Source organism: Saimiri boliviensis, chromosome 7, assembly GCF_048565385.1.
Source record: "Saimiri boliviensis isolate mSaiBol1 chromosome 7, mSaiBol1.pri, whole genome shotgun sequence".
NCBI lineage: Eukaryota > Metazoa > Chordata > Mammalia > Primates > Cebidae > Saimiri > Saimiri boliviensis.
Genome location: NC_133455.1, coordinates 12,112,947 through 12,126,559, shown reverse-complemented (window position 1 = coordinate 12,126,559; position 13,613 = coordinate 12,112,947). Strand labels below are relative to the sequence as shown.

General features: G+C 39.4%; 1 protein-coding gene across 1 annotated transcript in view; it reads right to left on the bottom strand.

Moving 5' to 3' along the window:
• The window catches only part of SPPL3 (signal peptide peptidase like 3), a 152,121-nt gene that overhangs the window by 25,411 nt on the left and 113,097 nt on the right, over nucleotides 1–13,613 (bottom strand). The window contains exon 3 of the mRNA XM_003932175.4: nucleotides 2,802–2,890. Coding sequence (XP_003932224.1) covers nucleotides 2,802–2,890 — 89 coding nt within the window. The remainder of the gene's footprint in view (nucleotides 1–2,801; nucleotides 2,891–13,613) is intronic.

The window sequence follows — 13,613 nt, the reverse complement described above, 5'->3', positions numbered from 1 at the left end:
TTACTTCCATGTGTTTCGAGTTGCCCAGACAGCTGCAACATTATCATAATTTGAAGTAATAATTACCCAGGCTTTTGGTCAAATACCTTAGGGCACCCTGCAGGGAGAAACATTCAATTACAAACTGATTCCTCCATTTTTAAGTTCTGATTTTTTGGGGCAAGAGTCACATGGCCCATTTAACCCTCTGTTGAATCTCATTTAATGCTTCTCCTTCTTCTAGCTCCTATTATAACCAAGGACAGTCTAATCATTTCTGACATATTCAAGGCATGTAATCTAATCATAGAGTAGTAACCCTTCACCCCTGCACACCCACCAATGATGCCAGCCTACACCTACAACTTTTCCTACTCTCCTGTCTCTCTACAAATTCCTTGTTTTTTATTATTTTAGGAGTGAGCAACTACAATCTTTTAAAAGCTTCTGTCTGATTACTGTCTCCTTCAGTCAGTCTGAAACACTCTTGACAAAATCTTAACACTAAAATTAAACTTCCTTTTTCTTAAAACCTTCTCCCCAAGTGTTCTGCTCTTGTTGCCCAGGCTGGAGTGCAATGGCGCGATCTCGGCTCACCACGACCTCCGCCTCCTGGGTTCAGGCAATTCTCCTGCCTCAGCCTCCTGAGGAGCTGGGATTACAGGCACGCGCCACCACGCCCAGCTAGTTTTTTGTATTTTTAGTAGAGACAGGGTTTCACCATGTTGACCAGGATGGTCTCGATCTCTTGACCTCGTGATCCACCTGCCTCAGCCTCCCAAAGTGCTGGGATTACAGGCTTGAGCCACCGCGCCCGGCCTGTTCTACACTGTTAATCGTTCAGGACTTCCATCTCTTTAGCAACTATACCTGTTTCTCTGTTCATCTTTCTGGCTGTTGTTATTTCTTTGATTCCTGATAAATGCATCCTATTTTCCATGTCATCCATTCAATCTGGAATAATGTTATATTCCCTAATCAAGTACTGGTCAGCCCCCTTAGTATTATGTTTTTCTTTGTGAAAGTGAATTTTGCATTCTATGTAAATCTGTCCTTATACTGGTATCCACTGCACAGAGCAGGCGCTGAAGAAATGTTGTCAAGGATAATTTAGTACAACATAGCTGGTAGAGTTAAGAAAAATACCATTCAGGCCAGGTGCAGCAGCTCATGCCTGTAATTCCAGCACTTTGGGAGGCCAAGGCTGGAGGATCACTTGAGGTCAGGAGTTAAAGACCACCTTGGCCAACATGGTAAAACCCCATCTTTACTAAAAATGTTAGCCAGGTATGTTGGTGGGAGCCTATAATCCCAGATACTTGGGAGGCTGAGGTAAGACAATTGCTTGAACCTGGGAGGTGGAGGTTGCAGTGAGCAGAGACTGTACCACTGCGCTTCAGCCTGGGAGACAGAATGAGACTCCATCTCAGAAAACAAAAGAAAAAAGAAAAAGACCATTTAAAAAGTAAGTATTCTACCATTCTTTAGACTCTGCTCCATGAACAAGAAATAAAAAAGCTTATGCTACCAGGTAACTTCTACTGTATGGACTGATACAACCATTTACCTTTTTTTTTTTTTTTTTGAGAGTAAACTTAGATATAATAACATAGGTAGATTTCTTTTAGGTTTCTGTGATGCAATGTACAGCATATTTATAATCTGGTTTAAGTACATCACTTGCATATGTGCTATATAATACAGGACTTTTAAATAGGGTTTCAGGAGTATAAAGTGATTTGGCTTAAAATGCTGATAGAAGGTAAGCTGCTATGTAATAATTTAATCTAAAAATCAGAGTTTGCACTGGGTTTTATGTGGTTCCTAGCATTGGTAATAACTACTGGTATGGAATTTTATCTCATACAAGGATCCATGTCATAAATTTAGGAAAACACTTGTTATATTTAAATGATTCTACCTACTGTCTTTATCATGGCCACTTTGGCACTGCTAGGGACAATGAAACACATGTGCCTGGGCCTGTGCCCAGTGAAAACTGGGCAAATACAACTTGGTTAACAGCGCACTATAATAACTGGAGAAACTAAGATACGTAGTAAGTGATCTCTTTTCAGTGTAGCATCCATGGTCCTCCAATTAATACTGGATCTACGTTTTTATTAGATCTCTAGCATTTGCTCTCCCTTACCCTGTTCTAAATAGGTCATGATCTCTGTGCTTGTTACATGCTCCCCACACCTGAAATGACCACTTCACCACCAAACCACACCTTTTCACTAAGTCAAACCCACCTTTTCTTGTAGAGAACTTATTTGATCCATTCCTGCTCACCTCACTTGCCCATCTCTTTATGTTCTTTCTACATGGATGTCAAAATGATTTCATCTGTAGAGCTTCCTCTGACCCTCTGATAATAGCTGCTTGTTGAGAAGGATTCTGAGGCCATGGTGAGGGTCAGTGAAAAAAAGTAATTGCCCCAGATATAGGAGGTGAAGAGGTATCTGCCATCGCTATCTTGGCACTTTTTTAAAAACATCTTGGCAAGAATTGCTCTTGTACTTTTGTATCTTTCAAAATATCTAATAGAATGTCAAGGACATGGTAGATATTAATATAAATGTATTAATGTTATCGAATCGAGTTGATTCAAATTCATATCTTTCCATAAGCATCAAACGTTTTCTATTAATGCTATTGACTTATGATTATATACCATCAAATTCACTCATTTTAAATATAACTCAATGATTTTTTAATACCCAGCATAAATCCTTGCACCCAGTAAATCATTAACTGGAGGCATAGAAATAACCAAATTAACTACATGTATAGAGGTTAAATAACGTAAAATGTCTTACTATTATTGGTGCTGTTGCCATTGAAAGACCCCGAAGAACTATTACTGTCTTTCTCCTTATCTTGATTTTCGAAGTCCATATTAAGGGACCTGTGGAAAAAAATGTTACAGTTAAGTTGTAGCTTAAGAAGAAGTAGGTCAGAAAAGTCATGATATAACAATATTTTTTAAATGCTAAGGAATTAGGAAAGAAGATCTCTTTTGCACAATTCTGAAAAATAGCTCGTCACATTTTAAAAAACAATCTGATGTCTTTCCAGTGTGTCGGTTCAAGAGTTTTCCCGACTGCAGATGAAAGCATTCCAATGCAGCTGAATCTTTCTCTTATTTCTGAGCATATCGTATCTTTAATTACTTCCTTATGTTAAAAACCTAAAAGGAGAAATGTTGGTCAAAGGGCAAGCACATATTGAGACTTTTACATACCACAAAACTGATTCCAAAAAGGCTGCATCAATTTACTCTCTCAGCAGTGTATGAGAGCATTCATTTCCCTATACTCTGTCAGCTGTGATTCAGTAACAAAAATTTGAGTTTCTTCTATATCTGGAATTGTTCTAGCTAATAGAGGGACAATAAATAGCAAACACCGGACTGGATTTTATAATTAAGGGTGCAGACATAATAGACAAGAAAAGTTTAAGTTAAATACATAGTGTGTCCATGGCAGGTGCTAAGGAAAAAAGTAGAAAATGCAGGAGTAAGGGTTTGAAATTTTAAAAGGATGGGCAGGAAGGCCTCAAAGACAGTGACTTCGGAGTCAAGACCTGAAGGAAGTAGTCACTGTCAATCTGGGGAACTAAAAATGGCATGTCACTTTGATTTAGAATTCCTTAACCAGCAAACAGCTTTGTGTACAGAAACTTGCTCATTTATTTTTTTGTGTGAACTATCTGTCCAAGTCCATAGCTGATTTTCTGCATGTGTTCCTGTAAAGAAGGGATTTGTGTTTGAGTGTGCAAAAGAACTTTCTGTAAAGATGGTCTATATCTGCACTGACCAGTGTTCTGGACATCAGCCACCTCATGTGATCACTGAAATGTGGCTGGTATGACAGAGGAACGGAATTCTAAAACTATACAACTTTTAGCTAAAAACACATGGCAAATCTTTGTGACGTTGGATTTGGAGTGAATTATTAGATATGATGCCAAAAACATGAGTAAAAAACAGAAAAACTTTAAAAACTTACGTGCTTCAAAGGACACTATCAAAAAAGTAAAAAGACAACCCACAGAACAGGAGAAAATATTTTCAAATCATATCTCTGATAAGGGACTTGTTATCTAGGATATATGAAGAACTCTTACACCTCAATATTAAAAAGACAACTTGATTTTAAAGGATCTGAAGAGACATTTATTCAAAGAAGATACACAAGTAGCCAATGAGCCCATGAAAAAACGTTGAACATCGTTAGTCGTCAGGGAAGTACAAATCAAAACCATGAGAAACTGGCTGGGAGCAGTGCCTGGAACCCCAGCACTTTTGAGAGGCTGAGGCAAGAGGATCACTTGAGACCAGGTGGACAACACAGTGAGACGCTGTCACTATAAAAAACAAAAAAATTAGCTGGGTGTGATGGCACGTGACTATAGTCTCAGCCACTCAGGAAGCTGAGGTGGGAGGATCACTGGAGCCCAGGAGGTCAAGGCTAATGGTGCCACTGCACTCCAGCTTGGGTAACAAAGTGAGACAATGTCTCAAAAAACAAACAAACAAAAAACCCACCATGAGAAACTACTTCACACACAGCAAAATGGCTATAATAACAAAGTCAGATAACTAGGTGTTGGCAAAGATGTAAAACTGGAACCTTCATATACTTCTGGTGGGAAGGAATACTGGTGCAGCCACCTTGGAAAACAGAATCTAACCGTGCTGACACCTTGACCTGAGAATTCCAATCTCCATAACTCTGAAAAAAATAAATTTGTTGTTTAAGCTACCCAGTCTACAGTTATTTCACGGCAGCCTGAGCTACTGCAGATCAGATTTCATACTTGAATCCTTTTAAATTATTGAGATTTGTTTCATTCCCCCAGATATGGTCTGTATTAGTAAATATTCCACATATACTTGAGAAGAATGTGTGTTCTGTTGTTGGATGGAATGTTCTATAAATGTCAATTAGGTCAAATTGATTAACAGTATTGTTGAAATCCACTGTATCTTTGCTGATTTTCTGCCTACTTACTCTATCAATTATTGAGAGTGGTGTCAGCTATATTTTGTGGATTTATTTCTCCTTGGAGTTCTCTTGGCTTTTGCTTCATGTATTTTGAAGATCTTTTATTAGATACATAAACATTTATGATTGTTATGTTCTTTTGCTTAATTGACCCCTTTGTCATTACAAAATAACCTTCCTGTCTGTAGTAGTCTTCCTTACTCTGAAAGTTGCTTTGTTAGGCCGGGCGTGGTGGCTCAAGCCTGCAATCCCAGCACTTTGGGAGGCTGAGGCGGGTGGATCATGAGATCAAGGGATCGAGACCATCCTGGTCAACATGGTGAAACCCCGTCTCTACTAAAAATACAAAAGATTAGCTGGGCATGGTGGCACGTGCCTGTAATCCCAGCTACTCAGGAGGCTGAGGCAGGAGAATTGCCTTAACCCAGGAGGCGGAGGTTGCGGTGAGCCGAGATCGCGCCATTGCACTCCAGCCTGGGTAACAAGAGTGAAACTCCGTCTCAAAAAAAAAAAAAAAAAAAAAAAAAAAAAAAAAATTGCTTTGTCTCATATTAACACAGCCATTCCAGCTTTCTGTGGATGAGTGAAAGCAGCATATCTCTTTTCCCAATCTTTTAACATTTAAAAAAAATTGTAACCACTAGACAACCAGGAATTAACCATTTTTGGATTTATATTTATAGTGTGTTTTTTTTTTATAAGCAGCATATATCTGGGTCTTGCTTTTTATTCAATCTCACAATTATTGCTTTAAATTGAGGTGTAGACCAATTTCATTGAATGTGATTAATGATACAATTAGGTTTGAGACTATCATCTCACTATTCGCTTCCTACTTTGTCCTATTTTATTTCCCCTTAATCTGACTTCTGGATGAATATAGTACTTTTTACGATCCGATTTGATCTCTTTTGTTGTCCTATCAGCTACAACACTTTGCTCTTTAAGTTTAGTGGCTGCTGTAGGGTTTGTAGCATACATCTTTAACACAGTCTACCTTCTAGTTACATTGCAACATTCATGTATAGTATAAACACCTTACAAGAGTTTATACTTATTTCCCTCCCTCAACCTTTGTGGTATTGTGGCCATGCATTTAACTCTTACATGTTATCTTATAAACCGCACAATGTATTGTTTTTGTTTATGCTGTCAATTATCTATCATTCATTCATTCATGTCTTGCTATGCTACCCAGGATGGTCTCAAACATCTAGACTTGAGCAGTCCAATCCTGCTTCAACCTGCGAAGTAGCTGGGATTACAGACACATACCACTGTGCCCCAGCTCCAGTCAATTATCTTTTATACAGCTGTAAGTAACAAGAAAAAACTTTTATCAATGCATTTGTCATTTCTGATGATCTTAATTCCTTTGTGTAAATACAGATTTCAAACTGATACCATTTTCATTCTGCTCAAAAGACTTCCTTTAACAATTTTTTAAAGCGTAAGATAGCTGGTGATAAAAAAAAAAAAAAAAAAAGATAGCTGGTGATGAATTCTTTCAGGTAGTGTATGACATGGAAATATCTTTATTTTGCCTTCATTTTTAAAAGCGATTTTTGCTACAGAATTTTACAGTGACAGTTTTTTCTCCCTGTACTTTAAAGCTCCTGGTACAATGACTTTTCGCTTGTATTTTCAGTGAGAAATCTGACATCATCCTCAACTTTCCTCCTCTGTTCCTAACACGCTCTCTTGCCACTGATGGCCGCCTTGAGGGTTTCCTTTTACCACTCATTTTGAGCTACTGATTATGATGTGTCTTGGTGTAGTTTTCTTCATGATTCTTGTGCTTGGGGTTCATTAAACTTCATGATTCTGCAGATTATACTTAGCAAATTTAGAAAAAAACTTGGTCTTTATTTCTTCAAATATTGTTCTGTCCCTCCCTTTCTTTTCCTCTTCCAGGGATTCCAATTACCCATATAGTACAGGCCACCGAAGGTTTCTCTCTGATATTCAATGATAGCTCCATTATGCTCTTTTCATGTTTAAAAAAATTATTATTTTCTGTACTTCATTTTGGATAATTTCTATTGCTGTGCCTTCACGTTAACCAATCTTTTCTTTTGCAATGTCTAATTTCTGTTAATCCCATCCAGTGTATTTTTCATCTCAGAAATTGTTGTCTTCATTTCTGAAAGTTTAATTTGGGTCTTCTTCATAATCTCCATGTATTGGCCAGGCACAGTGGTTCCCAACTATAATCCCAGCACTTTGGGAGGCTGAAGTGGGTGGATCACTTGAGGCCAGGAGTTAGAGACCAGCCTGGCCCACACGGTGAAACCCTGTCTCTACTGAAAATACAAAAATTAGCCAGGTGTGGTGGTGTATACCTATAGTCCCAGCTACTTGGGAAGCTGAGGCATTCAGAATCTCTTGAACTCGGGAGGCGGAGGTTGCAGTGAGCTGAGATCATGCCACTGCACTCCAGCCTGGATGACACAGCGATTCTGCCTCAAAAAATAAAAATAAAAATAACCTCCATGTATCTAATACAATTATATCTGTTTTGATGTACTTTGCTAATTTTAACATCTATGTCAGTTATGGGCCAGTTTTGACTATTTTCCTCATCCTGGGTCATGTTTTCCTTGTTTTTTGCCTATCTGATCGTCTCTGCATGTATACTAGACACTGTGAATTTTATCCTATCTAAATTTTTTTTTATTCCTATTAATTTTGAGCTTTGATCAGGGATGCTGTTAGATACCTGGCTTTAATTTATATTTTGTTTCCATGATTAGGTGGGTCTGAAGCAGTGCTCTGTTCAGGGTAATTATTCCCTATCACTGAGTCAAGATTTTTATGAGTACTCTACCCAATGCAAAATGAATTGTTAAGTTTTTCCCATCAGGCTTTTGGAAACAGGTACTGTCCCCTACAATCCTTTCACATTTTTCTTTCCTCCACCTTCCGTGATTTCCACATACGCATACACTGATTAATACAGTGGTGAATGTTCAAGGGGTCTGTAGATCTCTGTTTCTTCTTTTTGGAGCTCTCTTTTCTTTTGTCCTCTGTTCTGTTAATTCTAGCTGCCTCTAGCCGTCTCTTTGGACTCTCAGTTCCATCTCTTCAACTTAGGAAACCTTTTTCTCTGCACCATGACTAGAAACTATCTTAAGATAGCATGATGGGAAAACTATTCCTAAACTCTCAGGATTACTGTCCTTTGTTGTCTGATGAAAAATATCTTGAAAACTGCTATTTTATGAGGTTTATGTGTTTATTTTTTAAAGTTGTTTTAAGGTGGGATGGTAATTCAGTTTCTGTCTCTATTTTGGCTGGAAGTACAAGTGCCTCTAGGTAATTCTTTTAAATAGGTCCTGAACTAGGCAGATTTTTTTTTTTTTTTTTTGAGAGGTAGCCTCACTCTGTTGCCTAGGCTGGAGTGCAGCGGTACAGTCTCAGCTCATTGCAACCTCCGCCTCTGGGGTTCAATTCTCCTGGAACTGGGCAGATTTTAAGGGAAGGAAAGGGCTTTTAAAATTTCTTGTTCATGTCTTTAAAGTCCCTGGGGGTACTGAAACATTGATGAATTTTATGCCTTTCTTTAGTAAAGCAGAGGATCCTATCATGAAGAGGTTTAGTTCATAATCATTCCTGGAAGAAACTTAACTAAATGACTGGGCTCAGGTCACACTGATAATGCTCTTAACTTCGTAGTTTCCTACCTCTATGACTCAAAATCTCTTGCTGGATTCAAATGACTTATTCCTCTATTAACAGCCTGACTCCAACTGCCACTCTGTCTCCTGTACTTTCATTCATTGTCTAAAACTCCCTTATGTGTTACTGGTGCTGAGGAAACCTCCATTAGAATGGGAGATCTGGGTAGGATAATCCACTGAGTAGAGACTGGTTACTTACATGTCACCCTGTTCGTATATAAATCTGGCCAATGAGTTGTTTAGCAAACTGTTCCACTGGAGGGCAGCCCCAATGGCTGACAGTTCCCCAGCAGGACCAAAACACGATGATTTTTTTTAGATGTGGTGGCCTCCCCGAAACATGGTTAGACTCCTCTTCCAAAATATAGTCAGGTGTCTGAGGTGTTGGGGGTTTTCTATATAAAAAAAGCCTTGGATTTTAGAATATTCATATATAGTATTTGAGACATCATATTTCTCCAGCCATCAGAGGAAGACACATTAGTAGAGCTTAAAATGCACACTAACTGCTCATACCTCAGTCATCCTTAGAGGAACTGTTATGGCAACTGGCTCCTGTAAAACATTTTCCTATTAATTTTAATTCTACAACAAACTAGATATAATATTTTGCATATATTTCCCCTGACAAGGCCCCTGCGGTAGTCTTCAGTACATGGTTTCACTTCTATGATCTTTTAAACTTTAATTCATGTTTTTGCACAACAGAGCTAACAATGTGCACGGACTCTAGGATTGGTGATGCATTTCATGGGAACCTCCCTGGAGTCAACAGAACATGAAAACTGCTCCTTCCCTGTGGGCATGCTTTGGAAAGACATGTATTAATTTAAATTGAGTTTTCAAATTACTTATGAATGGAATCACAGTAACTGCACTTGTTATAACTACTCTGCTTCTCAGAATCTGGTTAAATTTGCAGAGATTTTTACCTACATCTCTACCCTTGGTACTATACAGACTGCCAGCTTCTCTTATTCTTTCTGTTGGCATTACATTGCTATTCTGGATTGGAAAGTTGCCAGTCATCTCTTTGGTTTAACCCTAGGCACAGCTGTTATAGAGCCTCTCTTGTGAGACTGGGTGAGTGAAAATAGGTGCTGAGAATGACACAGGACAGGATGAAGGGTTATATAACTCCATTTCAATTTGTCATTAATTGAGAACTATTTATAACTCCATCCTGGATGTTTTAAGGCAAGATTTTCCCTTTTTCAAATATAGCTGCTCCTTGACTTACGATGGGGTTATATCCCAATAAACCCAGTTAAGATGAAAGTCTCAAGTTCAAATGCCTTTAATATTCATCCGTCCAACCTACTGAACATCACAGTTTAGCTCAGCCCACCTTAAACGTGCTCAGAACACTTAACATTAGCCTACGGTTGGACAAAATCATCTAACACAAAGGCCTGTTTTGTAATAAAGTGCTTAAAATTTCAAGTAACTTACTGAATACTGTACTGAGAGTGAAAAACACTGGTTGTGTGAGTACTTGAAGGATGGTTTTTACTGAAATCCTACTGCCATTGTACCATGATGAAGTGGAAAAATCTTAAGTTGAACCATCATTAAGTCAAACCATTGGTAAGTTGGGGACCTTCTGTAGCAGGAAGTAGTGGTCAACTTCAAACCAGCTTTAGCTGGTCCATTTTCTCAGCATCTAACTGACAAGAACTGTAGCAGGGACAGGAAAGCCTTAAGCAGGAATGAGGTACTATCAGACAGCTGGGGAGGGTGGAGGGGTGGTAGGGAGAGCAGACATTCTCCGAAGTTCTCTTTGTAATAAGAAGACCTTGAATTTCTCTTGTTGCCTCAAATAAGCTTAGCTAAAATCAAGCCTTGTTTGGTTGTTAAAGGTAGACCATGGGTCACCACTGCACAAAACAGAAATGGGGCTAAATGAGTTAGAGGGTCTCACCTATTAGCTCAAGCTGGGAAGATTCCTATCTTCCAGCTTTATAAAACAAGATTAAAGGGCCTGGGCTTAGCAGATCCCACACCACTACGACTGGGGTCCTGTAAAGTTACTCATACTGCACAGCTGACAGCAGACTTAAGCTGTTTAAATAAAGTCTTTGCAGCAGACTCTGCCTCCAGAGCTATCCAGAACTATTTCAATTATAGGTCTTTAACCTAGCTTATTTGGTAATTTATTAACTCCATGGACATTAGATTGCTAGGCTGGACCTAGAACAGTTTGTTGCATCTTCATAGAGGACTACTCTTCATTCTCTTCCATCCTGCCCTTCCTTCACAATCTTGTTACTGCTATACAGTAACACATAATATGATGTTAATATACCACTAACTATACATTCCATCCAAACTGTACTCTGGCTATTTGCAAGTCTAGGTACTGAAATCAGTGTTTGGGTCAGGTGTGGTGGCTCATTCCTGTAATCCTAGCACTTTAGGAGGCTGAGGCTGATGGATCACCTGAGGTCAAGAGTTCAAGACCAGCCTAGCCAACATGGCAAAAACCCATCTCCACTAAAAATACAAAAATTAGCTGGGCATGGTGGCATGCACCTGTAATCCTAGCTATTCAGGAGGCTGAGGCAGGAGAATCACTTGAACCTGCGAAGCGGAGGTCGTAGTGAGCCAAGATCACACCACTTTACTCCAGCCTGGACAAAAAAGCAAAATTCTGTCTCAAAAAAAAGCAATGTTTAAACGACCAACAGAAAAACTTGAGCTATGGCTTTTTCATCAAAGACAACCATTTATCACCACAGGAAAAAAATCCATCTAAATTTACCATATTATATGCAACTTTATCTTTTTAGCAACTATGACTAAGAAGTTATGGGTAAGGTGTAGCAAGTAAACAAATGTCCAATTATTGATGCTTACACAGAACCTACACCAAGAAAGAAAAGCCTAAGAATCTGGGGAGAAAGAGACAGTCTGACTCAGCAGCTGAGAAGGCCCAGAGGGTTAAAATGATGGTAATAGTTAAGTTTGACTGACCTCACACTGTCAGGCACTACGTTAGGTGCTTTACAGGCAAGGTTTCTTTTGATTCATAGAAAAACCCCATGAGCAGGGTGACCACAGATCCCAGCTATGCTTGCTGCCCTGGCAAAATTATGAAGGAAACAAAAATATTTCACCTAAAAATACACTTCTCTTTGACACATTTCAGATGGCTTTCAGACACAAATAGCTGAGAAGCTGTGTGGGGCAGATTTGCATCTGTAGAGAAAATATGCACGGATGTGGCTGAGGCATTTCTCTGAGACCCTACCTTGTCCAGACACAGGAAAAACACCTTAAAAGATCTGAAAGAAACACATTACATCTATTCTCTCTCAGGGCTGCGACCTATGAGGTTTCATCTACATAACAGCATCACCTGTGCTAGCTGGGGCTGCTTTTCTCTCTCTCCCATAACCTGTTTCACCACCATAACCTGATTTACCACCATAATCTGTTTTGACACACTCCAAGCCCTCATTCTTTCTGTAACCTCAAGGTGGTATAAAAGTATTAGCCATCTGACCATTTTTTTTGAGATCTTATATTTTATAAGACTTTTGTGCACATTAATAAATCTGTATGCCTCTTGCTCTATTAACCTGCCATTTGTCAGCTGATTTTTCAGCGAGGTTTCAGAAGGCACCGAGGAAGTTTTCCCTTGGCCCTGTTGGACCAAGTAATGGGCTCACTGCTTGATGTGCTACATCTTTCCACATCAGTACATACTGCTTTTTTCTCATTTAAAAAGAAAAAAAGAAAGGCTGGGCACAGTCGCTCACGCCTGTGATCCCAGCACTTTGGGAGGCCGAGGTGGGTAGATGATGAGATCAGGAGATCAAGACCATCCTGGCCAGCACGGTGAAGCCCTGTCTCTACTAAAAATACAAAATTTAGCTGGGTGTGGTGGCATGTGCCTGTAATCCCAGCTACTTGGGAGGCTGAGGCAGGAGAATCGCTTGAACCAGGAAGTTGGAGGCTGCAGTGAGCCGAGATGGCGCCATTGTACTCCAGCCTGGTGACAGAGTGAGACTCCATCTCAAAAAACCAACCAAACAAAAAAACCAAACACCTACACAGTATTTCTCCCCAAGTAAACTTGATCTGGTATCATTTTTAGATGAGCTGCAAATATGCTGTCTTGCTACAGAGAAATATTAAGACCAGCAGCCATAGCCTTGAATTGGGTGAGGTCCAGATGGCCACTGACCCTGTCAGCTAATCAGCGTCAGATAGAATCACAACTCATCAACATTTTTCAACTTTAAATTGGGTGTAAGCATAAATTCCAGTTTGGTGTTTTGGTCACTCTGATGTACATTTCACATGAAGTTTATTACAGACACTGTATCAAGAAGCAGTTTAACATTCTGTGAGTGCCTTAAGATTTTAGTGTAGTTGAGGTAGCAATCTGGTTATATTTGCCCTACATTTGTTTCAGGCTAGAATTAATTCAGTTGCAAGGAACAGAACTTCAGGAAATCAACTACTCATTTCTTTATGTACTAGAGTAGATTAAAAAGGATTTTCTGAGGAACACTTTAGGCTTGCCTTTGGGAACTTCCACTGCCTGCCTCAGGACAAGGGGGATTATCGGATTACATTTAAGCCTTGGTAGGTTCCTTGGTTCTGATAAAAATACAAATGCACCATGAGTGCTGTTAAGACAAGGTCTGTATTTAGCTGGCAACACAGTATATTTCTGGGCTGTTGCTAATATATTTTATATATATGTATATATATTTCTTTTTGAGATGGGAGTCTCACTCACTTTGTGGCCCAGGCTAGAGTGCAATGGCACAATCTCGGCTCACTGCAACCTTTGCCTCCCAGGTCAAGCGATTCTCCTGCCCCAGCTGCCTGAGTAGCTGGAATTACAGGCATGCACCACCAAGGCTGGATAATTCTTGTATTTTGAGTAGAGATGAAGCTTCACCATGTTGGCCAGGCTGGCCTCGAACTG